General features: G+C 35.3%; 2 protein-coding genes across 4 annotated transcripts; both read right to left on the bottom strand.

Moving 5' to 3' along the window:
* Window positions 1-9,367: 9,367 nt before the first annotated feature.
* On the bottom strand, window positions 9,368-14,618 carry bw (brown). 3 transcript variants are annotated; one of them, XM_070108253.1, is made up of 9 exons: window positions 14,262-14,615; window positions 14,027-14,160; window positions 12,448-12,680; window positions 12,165-12,317; window positions 11,657-12,087; window positions 11,379-11,573; window positions 11,136-11,241; window positions 10,512-11,070; window positions 9,368-10,442 (listed from the first exon to the last, which is right to left on the bottom strand). In XM_070108253.1, exons 2-9 carry the CDS (start codon window positions 14,157-14,159, stop codon window positions 10,255-10,257), a joined length of 1,998 nt encoding a protein of 665 aa, XP_069964354.1. In that variant the 5' UTR covers window position 14,160; window positions 14,262-14,615; the 3' UTR covers window positions 9,368-10,254. The 3 variants fall into 3 exon arrangements, with proteins under 3 accessions (XP_069964354.1, XP_014097014.3, XP_069964355.1); XM_014241539.3 differs by having other exon boundaries at window positions 14,027-14,615; XM_070108254.1 differs by lacking the exon at window positions 9,368-10,442 and having other exon boundaries at window positions 10,759-10,924; window positions 10,998-11,070; window positions 14,027-14,618.
* A 1,461-nt stretch (window positions 14,619-16,079) lies between these two features.
* On the bottom strand, window positions 16,080-18,851 carry ppk3 (pickpocket 3). Its single transcript, XM_036378270.2, has 9 exons — window positions 18,763-18,851; window positions 18,207-18,698; window positions 18,049-18,145; window positions 17,877-17,980; window positions 17,746-17,824; window positions 17,580-17,670; window positions 16,965-17,103; window positions 16,756-16,880; window positions 16,080-16,695 (listed from the first exon to the last, which is right to left on the bottom strand). Exons 1-9 carry the CDS (start codon window positions 18,849-18,851, stop codon window positions 16,340-16,342), a joined length of 1,572 nt encoding a protein of 523 aa, XP_036234163.2. The 3' UTR covers window positions 16,080-16,339.
* Window positions 18,852-19,938: the final 1,087 nt, after the last annotated feature.

Genomic DNA, 19,938 nt, shown 5'->3' with positions numbered 1-19,938 from the left:
TTTCCGCACACTTTTTGGAAGTTTCTGCTGGTATGGCCCTCACTGATGCCAACAGGACAATTTTCAAGGAATTTCAAGAAAACTTGTTTTTCAAATTTTATCCCATGGTAAAAATCGCCAAACAAATCGCTCGCATCATAAACGAACATAGAAATGTTTGTACTAATGTAGGAACAAATGTTTTATCTTTGGTAGACTAAGTCAAAGCACACTAGGACAGTTTTATATCGGTACTGATGCTATTTAAATTCTTAAAAATGTATCTAATTTCTCATTTTTCGACAAAGTTTTTTAAGCTCATCAGTTATCAAATCGAGCAATTAATTTTCATTCCAGCAAAATTGTCCATGACTATGAGAGTCAAAATGTATATCCTATGTGTGTTTATGAACTGGTACCACATTGTAGGATGATCTTGATAGAATACTACCGCGAGGTCTAGGAGAAATGAAGCTCAGTGCACAAGTGTAAATCAACCCCGATTGTGTGTATTTGAGAAATTTTTTTGAGAAGGCAATTCCTAACAGACTATAAATAAAGTTCCATTTCAAATACCTTCAACGATGTGTTCTGTCCATCGGCTACTGTAACTTCCATTGTTGAAAGAAATGTGACTCTTCTAGTAAGTTATACCATTAGTGTTATAACACTTACTGTTATAGAATATCTTTGGTGAATATTTGTATATTGTTTTAAAATTAATTGAGAGTGCTTCAACAATTGTAAAATAACGCTAAATACTGACAGTAATGCGAAAATTACGGCACCGTCGTCACATGACTGCATTACAAACCGCCCATACTTGGTCCAATCAGCCAGTACTAGCAATAACAGATTGCTAATACTTGTACGTATGTTTGCATGTAAAATTACGACTAGGCATGCTAAATATGGACTAATAGCTTTCCAACAACAATAAATAAGCAAATACTTTTTTTTATAAATAATTTTTCTCCTTACTCAGCCTCGCTGCAGTAATGCAACTTGAGACTTTTGCTTTGCTGTTTGAAGCTATTCTTACTATTCACATACTTACTTTGTTTAGTTTTTTGTCTTACTAGCTCTTTGTTTTGTTTTATTGTTGTTTTATTGTATTTTTTGTTATAGCAGTTTATTATTAAAGTGAGTAATTAGCTGTGGCGATCAAATTGGTTGACTGTGAAAAAAGGCGTAACTTGAGTCATACGAAACGAATGGCAGCAAATTAAAAAGAAAAACTTATTTAATTTAGCATATCAATGCACATTTGCTAGGTATTGCGAAACAAAATATTAGAGTTTCATTAAATAATTGTAGTGCGTCACCAAAAGTAGTTACTGCTACAGATTCTAGTTCGAAATTATATAAAACACTTTAGTTATTTAAAAAAATCACTAATCTAAATTTTGGCTTATATTTATGAGTTTAATTTCGCATAGTTAGAATAATCCGATTGAGGCAAAATATGCACCGTTATGTCCGATAATACGTTGCCATTTTGAAAGCAATTTCATAATGCCACCTTCACAGAAACCCACGTCTGTATTGGCAAAAAACTGGGACAGTCGATTTTCATAAGCATCTCTTGAGGCGATTTTTTCACCAGCAAAATCTTTCAATATCTGGACTAAAGGCGGATGTATAAGGACCCACCAACCAAGCTCCGCGACTTCGGCCGAGTCACTAACGCTGTGTGTGGCCTGCCGTTGTCCTGATATAACACAATTCCTTTTCTATTGGTCAAAACTTGTCACTTCTGGGCGATTTCTATAAAAGTATAGACCCAAATTAGGAGTTTGGCCATAGGTAAGAAACTAATAATAAGAAATAAATAGTACCTGCCAATCCTATCAAGCACATAACAAAACCTTCCTGACTGTCAATTCTAGTTTAGCCACCGTTTGAGTCTACTTACCGCAATTCGACTAACCATGTTCGCTTGACGTTATCATAAGATATCAGCTTTTTACCGCCGGTATACATTCGTTTCAGAAATGAATTGACTTTGTTGCGATTCAGAAGCCACTCGTAGATTTCCATCTGCCGTTCATGAAGTTTTTCCGCGTTAATTGTGGAAACAGTGCTTACGTGACGATTGAACCCGAGAATTTCCATTATTTTATCGATAAACAGAATCAGGACTATAAAAACTATCAGTCGGTTGGCTTACATTTTCGCTTTTATCAAAGCAAAACTGTAAAATATAACGTATTGTCTCTTTGCTGTTGTCCATCTTAGATGCGTGCGCAAACAATACTTGGTCAAGCAATCGCATAACTCTCTGAGCAGTATGAATACTAATCTTTAAAACGCCATTCTCCGAGAATTAATTTGAAAATCAACTGGAAGAAGCTAGATTCTATAATCGAATCTATATATTTGAAAATCAACTGGAAGAAGCTGGATTCTATACATTAATGGTACAAGACTCCAGTATACTAAGCTCAACTAGTTTCTCAATTCCATTAGAGTAGCCTAATTGTGGGACATAAAATCCATTCTAAAAGAAAAGGCTCCGTCAAAAACCAATTCGATAGTTGGTGACAGATCACATGCTGTTAAGTATATGTACATATAATAGATTTTGAGAGGGTTCACTCATTGTTCATCTGCGTAATTACTTCATGGTAGACCTTTGAAGAATAGATATTTCTTGATTGATATTTTCATCTATAATTATTTGTATTAACAAAGATCACTTCAAAAAGTGGTACATTTAATTATTACTGAAAAAATAAATAAAATTACCATTTTCGCATTCATAACACACATAGTATGTATGTATAGTACCTGGAAGAACATTGAAAACTCGAAAGAAATCAAAAAACGCATTTAATATCGAACAATATATGTACATACATACAGCTACAGATAGGCATACATACATACCCACGATTCTATATATATAACCAAAAGACCGGCAAAATAAAGATCGACGAATTGAAAAATTCGCAACGCGACAATGACTCAGCAGCACGCACACCCACACACCGTCAGCGCATTCGTGCCCCAACAGTGCATGCACAACAACAAACTGGTTCAAACAATATAGAGGCCCACCGGCAGACATGGGAGCAAATGCAAAAACAAAAACATGACATAACAATAATCAACTAGACGAAATTCCGAAATTCTTACGAATGCGCTGAACGCGATTTGACCAACAACAACAGCAAGAACAACACTGTTCGCGAATGGAGCAGCAGCACGTGTTCAATGTTATTACTGACATATGCATCAATGCATTTGAACTATATACGTATGTATGTATGCATGTGCATATGTTAGCCTACATATTTTTGTTGCATTCGTTGCACGGCATGTTGCTGGCAATTTATGCAGCTGTAAACTAGCAACATTCTGTCTACCATTGCATGCACAAAATGCAATTGTAGCAACTGTGTAAATATGTACATACGAGTATGTTGGTATGTTTGTATGTATAGTTTGTAGATTGTAGGTCGTGCTCGTTTGTCAAAGGTATGACAAGAGAATGAATGCTAATGTGCAAATCTGCCAATATTTTATATTATACTGATCGCTTGGATGAAGGTGTTACAAGGCTTGACTTTTACTGAGCTTTGATTGGAAAAAGCTTAATGGAATTTTTACTTAAGTAAAACGAACTCAAATTTCGACAAGTCTACCTTAACGTAAACCTGCCCGACCTAATGTACACGGATCATATGTGAAGCTCCTTTACCCCAATTTAGTGGACTCCGACTTCATCTTATCTAAGCCAGTTCCGATTTCCCCACTTTATATCTATATAACGAGGAAAACAGGTACGCATTACATGTCAACACAATGTCCCATTAGGTTCGCCTACTTGATATTCTATCATGAGAATGTTAAGAGCTTTCAGACTCTTAGTATTTCATAGAGATTCCTTCGAAAGCTCTACACATAACACATACATCTCTTAAAGTCCGAAGTTCGTTTTCTTTCGAGTTTACTGATTTAAAATTTTAGGTATAAACTTTCGAAAGATCGGAACTCAAGGTCTCCTCAAGATTTGTCTACCATATATCCAAGTTTATTAATTTTAGATTTCATTAATCAACTTTCGAAAGCTCTAACCAGAAGGATTTCTTAAAGTCTGAATATTTATCATTATTTGAGTTCATTGATTTGGCATTTCATGAGAGAGCTTTCTCTTTCTCTAACGTCAAGTTGTCTTATATATCCGAAGGTTTGGTATCTCATGATTTCACCGATCCTATGTTTCAGTTTGTATTTTGCCGTGCGTTCTTATCTACACCTAACAACCGTAGCAATATCCAAAGTACTACCAGATATTTCATATCATTTGCACGTTTTGTGAATTAGGTTTTTATGATACGGTAGGTATCTTCGAGAATTTAATATGAGACATAAAAAGAGTAGATAAAAGCGGGATGTAGTCTGGAAAACGAGCATTATCCGAGATATTAATAATGTTTTCCGCATATCAAAAGATATATATAAGCCTCAGGATACATTTTTAATACCCTTAACAGTGTATATTAATTTTACCACGAAGTTTATAACACCCAGAAAGAAATGTCGGAGACCCTATAAATATATAAGTGATCAGGGTGACGAGCTGAATCGATTTAGACATGTGCATCTGTCAGCACGTCCGTCCATCTTCCTGTCTGTATATCCGCGAACTAGTTCCTCAGTGTTTCGGATATCGATCTGAAATTCTTTTCTTCCCAAGAAACTGCTCATTTGTCAGAACCGCCGATATCGGACAGCTATAGAATTGAAAGATATAGGTATATCAATTTTTTTATAGTATGATATCAATCCGAGTTTTGATATAAATCATTGTCCAAGGCAACGGTGTAATATCCCAACAAATTGTTCAAATCGGATCAGTATGGCATATAGCTGCCATATAAACTGAACATTCCGAATCAAGTTCTTGTAAGGAATCTTTTGTATTTGTAAAGGGTATTATAGCTTCGATCCACCCAAATTTAAGGTTTTTCTAATTTTTCAATATATTTTTTCATAAACTCAAAAATTTCAACAATATTTCTACAACTAACAACTTCGTTTGAAAAAGACTTTTGTTTTACCAAATTCATTAAAAAAATTTATCAAATATTTACACAAAAGTCAACAATTCGAAAGCGAAAAATATGAAGAAAACTTTCACAGCTTACAACTACAATTACCATAAACGCCTAGACCATCCAGCCTCTTGAACTTTGAATCAACTAAGTAAGCAGTTATTCGTATGACTAACATGTGCCACTATGTGTAGTCACATTGTATAAGAACCACGACTATAGTATGTACTTTTGTCTTTTTTCGATCAAAGTTATAATTGAAAAACTGAGTTCAGTTTCAAAACAACACAGAATGTGAACAGAACAATTCGAAATATTCGTATTTCATTTATATTTATTTGTAGATAAACACACTTAAATACTTATATACATGCTTAAAAGGTCCTACATTTATACATAACACGGGTATTAGACTGGTCGAAAAATCTTCCGAAAAATTCTGCGATTTGCGGCAATATGAACTTTGCTAAAAGCAAGTAGTTAAATGGATCTCTCGCGTTCTACTCTAGCCCAACGGAATATTGCAATCGCACAGGAGCAAGTCATCGACCGGCGCTTGTCCAACTCGTTACCATCCCGATGTGAGCAGGGCAAGGGTGCCCCCTCTAACCAACTTATCGGCTTTACAGTTACCAGCGATTCCGCTTTGACCGGGCATCCTAATAAAGTCAACTCAGGATAAAACAATTTCACCAAAATTACCACGACAGCAAAATTTACGATAAAAATATTTTTTTGTTTGTTTTTAACCTTCTTAAATCATTTTTATATAATTTTTATAGATCTCGGTTGGGCTCTTCATAAGTTTATTTAAAAACTTCTCTTTATTCAATTTTATACGAATATTGTCCAATACTTCATGTTTAAAGATTTAAATTGTTTATGCTTTGCTCGCAAACTACTTTTGCGGAAAGAACTTTTAACTGAGTAGAAACTCGAATGTTTGACATACAATATTTCATAAAATTTGAAATTTTGGATTTGAAATTTCATTTGTTTCCCCACCAGTCTAATGTGTCTACGAAAGCCATACATAAGTATTAATACTTGTACGATGCTAGTCTTCACTACTAGTTGCCTAACAAGCGCTAGCAAGGCGTCGGAGAGGTCACAAACTTTTCACACAATAACAGTCATATAGACGAAAGTTCATTTATTTTCTGTATATACTTGTAAATGAACATATGTACATATGTACACTGAAAGCTTGGAACTTACTTTTTGTAAACGAAGCATTTTGCCACCCAGCTTGTTATCCTTACGTTCCAAGGATATTCATGTTGCTGTGTGCTGTCGATGATGCTGTGAGCTCACTGGTATTAGTAATTTTAGTTGCAGCTTCTTGGCTAAAATGATTTCTTCTCGGTGGCAGTATAAGTGCATACGAGTATGTCTGCTCCTTAGCATAGAGACACTCATTGAGTTATGTTAGTTTGAATTCGAATGGCAGTAGTTGGATTGCTCATTGACACAAGCAAAAGTTTAGCCGCTTGCATTTGTACTTTTATTGGTGAAAGCATATTGTGCTAAGTACGAGTATATGTATTTGGAAACTAAAGTGAGTATTGGATATATATGTAAATATAAAAGCATAAGTAATAAACGTATTCTATTATATTTACGTATAATATGTGAGTTTCTTTGGCGATTCCCAGCAGAAAATTTTTGGTTTCGATTTATAAGTTTCAGAGCGATATTTTATAATATAGTTTTTATGCATAGCCAACCATATCCGCATTTGAGTTCTTTTTAAGGCAGATTTTGAAAATCAAAACCGCTCAAAACATAAAGAGAACTGCGCTAACGGAATCCTTTTGCCTACATACTTGTACTAGTTCAGTAGTATAGAAGTAGTAGTCGACAGGAATGATCATCGTTACAAATAGTAAAGTCTGAAGTGGATCAGCGATGTCGAAACGAAAACGGCTTAGGTGTAAAATTACAGGCAGTTGATAAAATGAATATCAACCCCAAAACTCCACTCAAGCAGAGGTGGCTGTTATCAAGGTAACAGTAGATGTACTGCTGCGAAGTGCAGCTTCCTTCAAAGAGGTGTGTATTCACTCCTATAGCCGGGTGACAGCGGAATCGCTTGAAACTGCAAAGCTGATAAGCTTGCTAGAGAGGGTGCCCTTACCACAATTTCATCAGATTGGAAACGAGTCGGTACTCCGCTGTTCTTTGGTGAGCTTGGCAAGCGCAGGTCAAAAACCAAAGCTTGCGTGGTTGCAAGATCCAAAGTGGAATGTAAAAGGTTCTCTGAATTAATTGCTTTAAACGAGGTTTATCTTGCGGCCATGGTAAGACTGTTCTGACTGGAGACTATTCAATAGACCTACAAGCAATGAGGTTACATACGTATCTTGTCGAGCTCAAATTGCCAAAGTGGTATAAAAAAAAGCGAAGTTGAATCTCTAGACACTTTCTTTTCAACTGTCTATCTTTCGCCGGACTGAGGTTTAAATATCTCGGTAGACACACTTTCGACGAATTCGGCGAAGTTTCTGAAATTGATATTAACCGTCTTAACACATTTGTGGTTGGCTCCAAGCCCTTCGTTGATATGTAAGAGTCTGGTGATCCATATTTAGAAGTTTTGGAAATCACAAAGAACCACCGTTCACCGCTATTCAAATTGGGTCCTGTGTCACCTTGCGCGCCATGAACAGCCCTACGATATGACCTAACCTAAATCTTCCCTTGTAGCTATAAAGTACGTTCCGAGACGCATTAAGCTAACTGTAAAGGTATTTATAGAATCCTTCGGTATTGGTTCCGAAAGTAGTACTCAGGGTCCTCACTTGAAACTAAGATGATTAACATCCGACAAACTCATAGCCCAGTACACAAACTTTTTATTCCCTACGTGGTTCACCCTATTCTATACTTACAGTCATAAATAAAATATATATAATTATATCTATATACATATATGTATATGTATATGAATATATATATATATATATATATGTACATATTAAGATTTCAATGCTACTTGCTCAGCTAGAAATTTATGCAATTTTCGTATTCTAAAGCGTTTCATTGTTCCATTTGTTTTCATTCAGACGCACAAAGAATCGATAACGTCTGTAAACTTTGTTCGCGCTGACTTTTTAGCTCTGTGCAAATGGGTAATAACAACACTAACAACATTCATTACAAATATGAATTTTCTTTTTTGTATACTTTCTCATCAACTAACTATTCTTTACAGACGCAATCATACAGCTCCACTAAAAACTTAGTTAGTCACACTGTTGCAACTCAAACACTTGTTACAGTTAAGTTGGAAGTTCAGTTTGCTCCACGACCGCTCGTTTCGAAGCAGATGAATAGTTGCAACGCTGAGGAGTAGAAATCGAATTAAATTTTGCTCCTTGTAGCAGCGAGCATTTAAGTTTCCAGAAGTTTGTGGATAATAGAGTTTAGTGGTTACTCACTTTTGTACAGTCGTCTCTAAACTCAAAACTATAAACGAATTCAAACATACATACAAGTATATGAACGACAAACATATATACGTAGAGAGCCAATATGGAAATAAGCATTGAAAGCCAAGGTATACAAATCCAAGAAACTGCAACCTAGAGATATTTCTATCTCAATTTGAAAAAAGATGGACAATAAAGGGGTAGGTGACAAATTGATTTCACCTCGCTCTCCTCCATACAGCTTTGGGAAAGAGCATCCGACAAAATATTTAAACGCACACTGTCTGAACTTATTCTACAGTGTCCAGTCAGAACACCTACAATTGCGGCGAGATACAGCAAGTAGTTTCGAGGACCTCTCACGGTTCACTGTGGGCCAAACGGATCTTGCAGTTGCACATCTTCTGGCTGTTGAACAGCGCTTGCCAAGCTCACTGAAGGGCATAAGTTCAGCGCTAGAACGCAAAAGAGCATCGGAATACCGGCTCGCTTCCAATCGGTTGAAATTAGGATAAGGGTATCCTCCCTAAAAAGCTTATCGGCTTTGAGTTTACGACGATTCCGCTTTAACCGGACATCCAAACGAGTCTAATACGGTTGAAAGTTGATGCTATTGCTAATGAGATCATATTTTGGAAGCGCGGTCAGCGAGTAAAAGTACTATACATATTGTACTTTTTTAAAACCCCTTTGGTATTAGCATCCGTTACCTAACTAAACATGAGTACATATGTAAGTGGTATATGCTGAATAAAAAATGGCGAGTTTATCGAACGTGACCACGCATTACTTTTTTCTGTATAATTCTCGGAAGATATAATAACCTAAAATAGTTTACAAACTCAAATATAAGAGACCTAGACCTAGGCTACTATAATCCATAAAATACTACGTACATGAATTATCCATATGTCTTTATTTTATGCTAATAAAACTAGAAAGCTTTGAGCAAATCTTGTTCCATTGTATAATATTATAAAACACATCCTATTGATTAACATTCTCCAAAGATACAAAAGTTTCGAGAATTACCTCATTAAGGGCTACATCTAGTGTGAAAATAAAAAATAATCATTTTTTATATGCTTCAATAGGTTATACTTTTTTTATATATATAAAAATAATATGCTTAAATTTTAAATCGATATCTCAAACGAGTTACAACTTTCTAAATTTCAGCCGCACAGTTTAAGCAGCTCCATCAGTTTACATTTAAACGCGTGTTTCTCAAAACTAAATTTTTCAAATTTGCTTTAGTGATTACTCGGAGACAGATGACCCGATTATTATCTTTTTTTTTTTTTGTTTGTATTTTCTATATATATGTGTGTTAGTTCTCCAAACAATGACCTAACAATTTTTTGATCAGATCCAAAATCAAATTTTGGCAGACCAAAAACAACTAAAATTTTAGATTAAATTGAAATTTTTGAACGCCGCCATTTTGTCAATTGTTTCGGCTGTAGGTAATTGTACGAATTTTGTTTCATTCTTGGAGAAGGCCGGAATCACTGCATCATCATTTTCATTGACTCCCAAAAATCGCCTTTTTTAGGTTATAACACTGGGTGTGGCCCTTAATTTACGGGTCAGTATTCACGCTCCCAAAATATTAATTAATAATCGAACATTTTTAAGAATTATTTCTATGATCAGTTGTATACAAAAATGTCTAAACTCATTTTTATATTACAGTAGTAGTGGGGTTATAATAGAAATTGATTGAGTTACTTATACATATAATTATTGTCCAACAAATGTCTTTAAAAAATTTACTACAAATTCTAATAGTAACCACTTCTTTTCACATACTTTCTTATAAAACAATAAGCCACCATATTAAAAAAGACAGCCAAACCCAGAAGACACAAGCAATCCACCCAGTAAGTATATTCGGCTGTTTTGAAAGAAGCATGCTTTAAGACTTCTACACCATTTTGTACACAGGGATGATCCAGATTTTCTGGACAAACTGAAAGAAAAATAAATTTTGATCTCCAACTTCTACTGTATTACGAATAAAATTCAATTATGCTCTTACCAATCTCATCCACATTAATCCAAAAATTATACATTAAAGCCTCATTGGAATAGAAGAATAATGATAAATATTTTAGATACGGTATCGAGTCCACATTGAAGTAAGCGCCATTAAAAATTAGAAATAACAAATCAAAAATTGCGGCACACTCCGTAGCCATAGTAACGGTCTCAAAGAAGCTCGACAAAAAGAGACCGTACGCGGTAGCCGTAATAGCCGAGAGACCTAACACCAGCCCCATTGTCAAGTATAATATAAATCCTCTTGCATAATAGACACTGCCATAAATAACCGATAAGAAAATATAGCTTTTGAAGAAAGCCATTGGTATGAAGGACAAAACGACTGCCACATAGTAGGCGGAGAAGCAATAGGTACCTTCGCCAACTTCACGTCTCATAATTGGCAGTGCGCTGGGAAATACACAAATCACACCGTACGAAAAAGTGAATATCATTTCATTGGACAACATAAATATGGAGCCACCTATATCTTGCACCGATGTCTGGGTAAGACCACTCACTCCGGAGTACATGATGGCCAATGTCAACGAGGTAATCTGAAAAGAGATTTTTTTTTTATTTCAGCATCACATTTTATAAATCAAAGAATATTTTCAAATACCATGAAGAGTCCTAGTGAAATAAAGCCCTGCTTTATATTCCGACTATCTTCTGTTATGAATCGAATTAGAAGTAAATAAACTTGGTAGATCCAACGAATTTTTTTACTGAAATATGTGAGAATGTACCATATTTTATTAAATATTGATAAAATTTTGATTGTTTCGGGCTGTAATAGATTTCTTTTACTTTTAAATTAAGAAAGACCAGAAAAGGTGTCGAAATAAGATTGCTTCATACTCACAAATTTTTAATGTTGTACAAATAATCACCACTGTAGGAGCGCGGCAACAGCCAACTAGCCGAATACCGACCCCATGTCTCATTCTCATATTTCGCTTTAATCAATTCACCGTCCTTGCCTTGTGTGTGCGCATCAGAGATTGTTTTCAAATAAAAGTCGGCTGGATTGCAATTTTGCGGTAACACGTAACCTAAACTGAGACACGAAGAACACATACACAATATTAGTTTTGACATTGAATTTTTATCACCCTCCCTTCCCCATAAACACCCACTTACTTGGTAAAAAACTGTAAAGCACGATCAGTGCTACCTTGATATATAACACGTCCCGCATCCATTAGTATTATATGAGTGAAGAGTTCGAAAACTTCCGAACTCGGCTGGTGTATGGAACAGATAATAGCTTTCTTGTCTCGCCCATTGGGACTATTGTTGAGCACACCTAGTGTGGGTATCTCCTTAATCGAATCGAAAATATCCTCTTCCGATTGCAGCACCTCCATTTCAATTGAATTAGACGTACTTGGCTCACTGCTGCTGAGCGGCGTAGTAAACGAGTCCTCGCCATACACGGACGTGAGCGAATGTTTAGTAACACGATGACGCGTACATAGATGACGTAGCGTTTTAATCACCGTATAAGCGCTGTAGCTATCCAAACCGGTGGTGGGTTCATCACAGAATATGAATGGTGGATCGGTTATAAGCTACAAATGCATAAATATTATAGTTTATTTATGTGCTTCTCTGACTCGTAAACTATTTATGTAAATAATGTGCGTACCTCTTCGGCCAAACTCAACCGTTTGCGTTCGCCACCCGAAAGCGATTGTATACGCGTATGGGTCGCATCTCGTAAGCCACAAGCTAGTAATAGGTCGTTGACACGCTGACGTTTCTGCGCTTTCGTGGTTTTACGATGCATTTTGAAGTGCGACTGTAGGGGTGAAGAGAGCAAGTTTATGTGAGAGAACTATAGCAACAGGTATTCACAATCCAATTAGTATGCTGTGAGTACTATAAGTATATATGCATATGTGTATACAGTCTCACCCCCAGGTGCTTACCATAAAATATAAATGCTCGTAGGCCGTAAATGTCTTCACATTGATTTCGAATTGCGGTAAAAAGCTCGATATACGCGTCATTTCATCTCGCCCCATGGCCACGCCATTCAATACAACTTCACCGGTTAAATTACCACGCAAGCGTTGCGATATGGCGGCAAGTAGTGTGGTCTTACCGGCACCGCTGCAACCCAATATGGCAACTAAATTGCCAGTTTCCATGTGGCCACTGACTATATTGAGATAAATAGGTAAACAGTTAAATAAATTAGTACTGAGTTTCAAAAATACTATTGAATTGTATACTAGTAAATCAAAATTTTCTATATAATTCAATACAATTATAATAACGGAAAAATTGGTTTCACAAATACTTACTAGTTTTTAAAGTTTAGAATCATTTGAGAGAACGACGATAAAAGTTAAACGAGTTTCATTAGGGTGATATTTAGTCACATATATTTTTTTACCACTAATAGGAGAAAAAGGGATGAAACTCTGATCTAAATATTTCTGTTTTCGGCAAAAATGCTTCTAATTTCAATGTTGGTTCGTATCTGAACGTCCAAAATAAAAAATATAGTACTCGTATACGTGGTGTGTTCAGAAAATACCGAGAATTTTAAAAGTCCAACTGTCAAAAATTGTATTATCTTGATATACACTCCTCTGAAGTGTGACAACATTTTCAGCTGTATTCATTGCTTAGTTTGTCTGTAGCAATTGCTACGGTTAGACTTGTTTTAATGAGCTTGGCGTTTTCGTTTGTTAAAAGCTTACACTTCGCTGCTTGTTCGTGAATTCTTGCCCAAAAACAAAACAGGTTCCTGCCTCCATATTGGTCAGTCATGACTCTGTGTGACTTTTTTCTAATATACAAAAATAATAACAACCTTATAGGGTCATTCAAGTTAGATTAAAATCGCTGAAAAAGCTAAAGGCTATCCTAAAAATCGAGTTTGGGAAATGTTTCGACGATTGGAAAAAGCGCTGACATAAGTGCATGACATCGAATGGCGACAACATTAATGTAGAGAAATGAATAAATATATTTTTCAAAAAACGAAAATTGTCGGTATTTTTTGAACACACCTCGTAGATGATAATTTTATTGAACTATTCCATTTTGCTGGCTCACTTCTTTAATACGAAAATACAAACCTTTCTAACAGGAGTCCCGCTTTTTTCGAAATTTTATTTGAAAAACTTACTGTTGCAGTGAGAAAATTACAACAAAACAGATGTTTGATTAAATTATCTGTACCTTTGCGTTTTTAGCAAATATATCGATTATAATTCATAGTTATTAATCTATAACGCGTTAGAATTTATATTAAGCTAATTTCCATAAGTCAGTAATACAACATTGTCTCTGTCTAGCCAATACCAGTCCTAAATGTCATACTATAAAAATTCTAAGATTTGATAAAAAGTTATGAAAATTTATGCGTGTAATATTTTGATGATAATGCACTTTCTTGATTATATTTTTGGGTAAAATACAAAAGAAAAGATTATGTTATATTTTCCATAGAATATATTACACCATTCTTTAACACTTTTTTAATTTTAAGCTCACCGTCTTTGAGTATGCGCAGTTCCTTAACCTTTCGGCACTCATTCCAAAACGTATAATTACTTTGTTCAGTCGATGGCACATGATAATTTAGATTCTTCCACTCCAAACACAAATTACTAGGAATTTCGTACATTCTGGAAGTTTAATTACTTTCTTCTTTGTCACAAAATCAAATGCTTTAGTCTGGCGATGCTCACTTTTCAAATATTTACATATGCTTGCATAAACAACTTACTTATTTATCTTACAAAGTTGTCTAACTAAATACTAAATTTATATCCAAACAGTTTCTTATCAGCTGCACTTTGTTATCTTTGATCTCAATTAAAAAGTCTCCACAAAACACGGCACACACTTTGGACAGCTTAATTCACACCCTCTGATTGTCTAACAACTTGAATGATTTTGATGGATGTGAAAAGATTTTTCTCTCCTTTTATGTAAACAAATATAGCAAAAGTGAAATGAAGTTATTTGTACTTCTAGGCGACTTTTAGAGTTTTTTATTATCTATGAAATAATTTAACCAATATGAACTTTTCGATGCGCACCGTAAACCGACTTGCGTCTTCTTGCCGCGACTGTTAGCCAACAACTGATTGTCAGAAATAATGAGGTTCAGTGGCATATGAAAATGTATCTATCTAGATTGTAATCTATGAGTAAGTGCTAACAGAATATTTAGATTTAGAATGTTGGTAAGTTAGTGCCGATAATCAGTTGTTAGTGGGTATCTCAATCAAAGCGGTTGACGACTAATGCCTGGAGTGGGAGTTAAGTACGAATATTGAGCGGATGATTTCAATTTTCGGCATGCAGTATTAAATTTGCTTTCGTATTACTGACAAGAAAGTCAGGCTGTGACCCCTGACCCGAGACCAGTGAATGACCACTAACTTTCCATGTCTAAGCTAAAAACTTTTTAATCAAATTCATTTCACATTTAACACAATCATTTCTGTATACTTGATTCACTTTACTGGAAATATAGAAAAAGCTAAAAATATATTAGAAAGGTTTATAACCTGACACGCTTCATATCTATATAAAGAAAGATTTTCGGTACACAGTAGAATGGGCTCTTACTGACTTCAATCAGTTTACGTCTACCTATGATGTACAAGTAGAAGAATGTGGAATGTGGTGTGGGCATGTTTTTGAACTTAAACTAATGAGTTATTTCTATATTTTTAATGCAAAAGGAGATGTTAATTTTTGTGACAGATAAATGTAGTTATAAACAAAAGAGATTGTTGAGGTCTTATTTGAAATATAATATATGTGAAGATAATTCTCCTAATGTTTCTGGTACATAAAACAGCAGGTCAATGAGACCGTCTCTCATTTAAGTTTACGAAACCGTGGTTACGCCACTATTATTCTACGGGGTATTTTTCTGGTGCAATGCGCTCGGTAAAGCCACACTTGCTAAACAACTAGAACGTGTGAACAGAGTGGCTCTTATTGGCATCAGTGGTGCATTACGTACAACACCAATAATAGCATATATATATGTATGGCACCCGAGGACATAGCCGGCAGATGCCTTACTGTGAAGATTGCTATAAAACTTCGATAAATCGATGGGGGAGTATTTTGTCGGGAGCTCTCAATCAACTCTTGCCTCAGACTGCCAGACCACTAAAGTATCTTTCAAGCAGAAGATTTTGGAGAACGCCACTTGTCAAAGTTTCAGGGAGAAAAATGAGAGATATCTAGACACTTTCTTTTCCACTGTCCAGACTACAGTTGAAACATCTGGATTGCTATACTTTCTACGAACCTAGCGAATTGGTTGGAATTGATATTATTCGTCACAATAAATTTGTGACAGGCTCTATGCGCTTTGTCGATATGCAACGGTCTTTTGAATCAGCACCGAGGAGTTTTGGGCACAACAACGGGCAGGTGTCTCTAGTTTCATATGTAAACACAAGATTTCCCTTCTAAAAAGATACAATTATCTAGGAAACTTGTATGAAATTGTTTAATTTTTCAATTATATGTATAAATTACTGTAGGATTTAATAATATATAGGTATACGAGTATTATTTGCGTGGAAAGCAGCCAGACGTAGTATATTTCCAGCATACACATATTTGTGGTTTTGTACACAATAAACGAAATAAAGTCTTTTATTATAAAGTATTGTGCCATAGAATGTGGATGACATAATGATAATGATCTTGTTAGATAAATTTTAAGCGCCATTGAAGAAACAAGCACCATAAATTAAAATACAAACAGATTGGTAACACCACAGAAAGCAAAATAACATCCTTGTAGAATGATCTTCAACTTTCCATATCCTCTCAGTTCACATACTCGAATTCGGGTTTATCAATACTAAGATCTGTTGGGCCATTATTAACACTGGCAGTACTGAAATGATCATCTTTCGACAAACTCTTATGTACAAGTATGCCGATCAGCTGCTGACGCCTTTTAAGTAGATGAAAACGCTTTTTTCGCTTTTCCTGTGCCAGTAAAATTTGATTTCTTTTTCGCTTGCGTTTAAAAATGTGGAAACCGTTGCCACAACAATTTTTTAAACAACGAAATAACTCCACAATTGCCATTATCACGTGATAGGCGATCACATAGACAATACGAACGACAGATATTTGACTGAAACCGAGCAACAGCGCCAAGGTGCCGCCAAATGAGACTACGAAATTTTACTTTATATATATTTAATTTTTATGAAAGAAATATAATTCACACCCACCTAGTAAATCTTCAAAACTGAAGACTACATCACGCCTCATACGTACTTTGGGCGGTATCACATCCCAACGGAAACTGGATGTAGCCACATCTGTAGTGGCGATTTCGTCATTGACCTTAACGCCCCTTTATGTGTATATATATAATATATAAATAGGTATTAGAAAATCTTCAAGATCTATTAGAACAGCTACCATATTTTAGACTTACCAATAGCTCTTTTTCACTGTCTGTACAGTGTATTCGATTTCTATACATGTACTTGGACATTTGCAAATATGCAAAGCCCATATGGGCCATTTGAAATCGAGTAGACACTCGAAGCCGGCAGGATTACAACTGGGACCCTCTGGAAAATAAAATTTTTAGCTTATCAAAATGCTTATCCAAATTTTCTCGGAAATACGTTATTTATTCATTATAAATTCGCACTCTTCCAAACATATCACAGATCTGATATAATGGCTACAAATTATTCAATCTCCTCAGCTACCTATGCTCGAATGTCACAAGAGAGCCATTCGAGATCCGAAGATCATATCTTAATATGATTGAAAACTGCCTACAAAACTACAGACATCTATGGATTATAGATTAATTTTCGACATTCCGGATACAACCTTGATTATTATAGACACAAGACGCACCAACGCTATCAACACCTAAAATAATATTGGGCGATTGCGCGACCCTCCCTTAAGCAGTCTAAATCTTTTGGCTTGTTAATATAAAAGAATATTTTACTTTACCACTTTCAGTTTTTTGGGCAGTCTCTTTATATAGAATAATTTGATTTGAATCGCCCAAAATATTTATATAACATACCCACAAAAGCATAGAAAAACGGTACACAATTACACATTTCCAGAGCCATAACTGCGCGACAACGCACTAAACATAAAGTTTTGCTGTAAACCTGAAAATATTGTTTCAAGCACAAAAAATTTAGTAAAATTTGAACAGACTATAGACTATCTGTTTATAAGATAACCTTTAGTTGTGATGTCTCTTCGTCGTAAAACACACACTTCCTTTGATCCACATGCAGATCACGCAAATTATTCGAAGCACTAGAGTAAAAGAAAGAAAGTAAAGATCGAAAATAACAAACGGCTTACTTACACTGTTTCAAGCACTTTGAAGGAAGCGGTAATTTCATCCGATTTGTGTAATGCTATAATATTAGCATCGCTTGCGGAAACCTCAAAAGGCGAATGGATATCGACCTTGTCGAAAAAAATAAATAAAAAAGGTAAGGGATCAAATGATCAATAGTTAGTTTGGTTATACTTACTGTTCCCGTACTTTCGTACAAATCCATTTTGATAAAGCACAGCTGCTTGCCATACTCACAGGTAAGTGGTTGTATAACGTCTTTGTACTCGATATTTCTAAACTTGTGAGAATAAAATTTACTAATTTAAAATTTTTTTAACTCTAACTATAGCTTACCTCCCAGCTAGAATTTCCGACATGGGTGAATTAATCGCATAACAGTATCCTCGCTCTGTCATTACCGCTCTTATTTGTATTGTTGAATTTTTCTTATCAAAACTAGTCAAACTTTGTTCGAAAGGTTTATCGATTGCATACACCACTTCCGCTAGATCCACGTTATCGAAACGTTCGTCTTCGGCGAAACGTGCTAGGTCAGCATAATTACTAGCCGTTGCATTAACTACGGCATAGAGAAAATCCATAAAGTAGAAGTAATCATTATCCACAATGGAAATATTCCAGTTATCCTGTATATACTCGTTCGCTTTGAATGAATCTATATGATCATAATAGCAGAGCGTAACAGCTGGCAATGGACCAAGCCAACCGCGATAATCTCGATCCACCGAGATGACAGTCGGCGAATAAAAGTAACGTCTCACTTGAACGCCACTTAAACGTATCGCAGCGAATATGGACACGAGCACTGTGGCGAACCAGAGTAATCTGCAGAACAGCTCTGTCATATTGAATATAACCAAGAGAAACAGATCCATCCTGAATTACTTACCGCTCAAGTGCATGTAGTCTACGATTTGCAATCAAACTTATGGCTAGTATACCGGTTTCTTCGCCGAGATCGGTGCCGAAAGCATGCATCTTCTGTGCGATGCTGGCACATGCCGCGCGTAAAGCGAAATAGCAGTTGACCAATCCATGCCAAAACTTTACAAAAGGAAACTTTAATATTTGGTAAACAAATTTACGTGACAAACAACAACGGTGCAACATGGTATGTAATGAATAACCGAAGGAATGTAAATGCTACGTTCGAGTCCAGCAACTAAGCGAGAAAGCGCGCATGTCCTGTTTATATAGATAGAGTAACATACGGACCACTCACACTTAATTTTTCTTTTGTTTTGCAATGCATTCTATAATATTACACCGTAATTGAAATCTCTTTGTGTAATGAATGCCTTTACATTTAGATTACATTAAGATAGTCGGTGAAGGCATTAATTTTAATGTTATACTTAGACTTGATATACATACTATATATAAGGGTATAATATAGATTATATATATAATTTTTTGTTATCATTAAATATGATGACTTAAATATTACGATTATTTGTTGGTGTATCTGTGATATTGAAATCCGATATTGTTGTAGTGCCCAAATCGATTTGTACAAGAAATATGAAGTAGTTGGTCACAGCGCCAACAATCTGTTCAAAATTAAGATAATAAGAGAATCAGTATTGATGTTAAATATATTTTTTATTTATTAATATAATATTAGTAAAATCATTGAATAGGAAAAATTTGAGTAATATGGGCGGAAACCGGTCAGCCGGAAGTAACTTAACTACTCTACGCCCTTGACTTGTTTAAGGTTTCGAAAATATAACTTCATTAAGATATTGCCTTTTTTGACCGATACAAGCAGTAAAACAAAAAAGACATTGTAATCAAAGAAAATCCACCAGCTTTACAAAAATAATATTTTTATATAGAGACTAGGAGAAGATATTGACCAATTTTTTTAACAATAAGGTCACATAACGAAAAAAACCATGCACACCAACGCCTGTTAAAAATCTGGACAGTGTTCGGATTGCCTTTTTAAACAGTGCTGAAGAGTAGTTGTAGTTATTAGAGGTTGGAAAACGGCCCTAGGTATTATAAGATAATGCCCAATGTCCCAACCAATGCTTAAGAAGAGTCAACTTTATTCGATAAT

This window comes from Bactrocera oleae, chromosome 4 (assembly GCF_042242935.1).
Source record: "Bactrocera oleae isolate idBacOlea1 chromosome 4, idBacOlea1, whole genome shotgun sequence".
Classification (NCBI taxonomy): domain Eukaryota; kingdom Metazoa; phylum Arthropoda; class Insecta; order Diptera; family Tephritidae; genus Bactrocera; species Bactrocera oleae.
The sequence above is the reverse complement of the archived record's forward strand: the minus strand, read 5'-3'. Positions and strand labels throughout refer to the sequence as shown.

Excerpts from the sequence above, each read along its gene's own strand:
- ppk3 (XM_036378270.2), bottom strand. The coding sequence starts at position 18,851 with ATGCATGCTTTCGGCACCGATCTCGGCGAAGAAACCGGTATACTAGCC. Across the intron at positions 17,981-18,048 it reads TGTACGAAAGTACGGGAACA|GTCGATATCCATTCGCCTTT; the intron begins GTAAGTATAACC and ends TTTTTCGACAAG. Across the intron at positions 17,104-17,579 it reads GTTTTTCTATGCTTTTGTGG|AGGGTCCCAGTTGTAATCCT; the intron begins GTATGTTATATA and ends TTTATTTTCCAG.
- bw (XM_014241539.3), bottom strand. The coding sequence starts at position 14,159 with ATGTACGAAATTCCTAGTAATTTGTGTTTGGAGTGGAAGAATCTAAAT. Across the intron at positions 12,318-12,447 it reads ACGAGCATTTATATTTTATG|TCGCACTTCAAAATGCATCG; the intron begins GTAAGCACCTGG and ends TCACCCCTACAG. Across the intron at positions 11,574-11,656 it reads GCTTTACAGTTTTTTACCAA|TTTAGGTTACGTGTTACCGC; the intron begins GTAAGTGGGTGT and ends TTCGTGTCTCAG.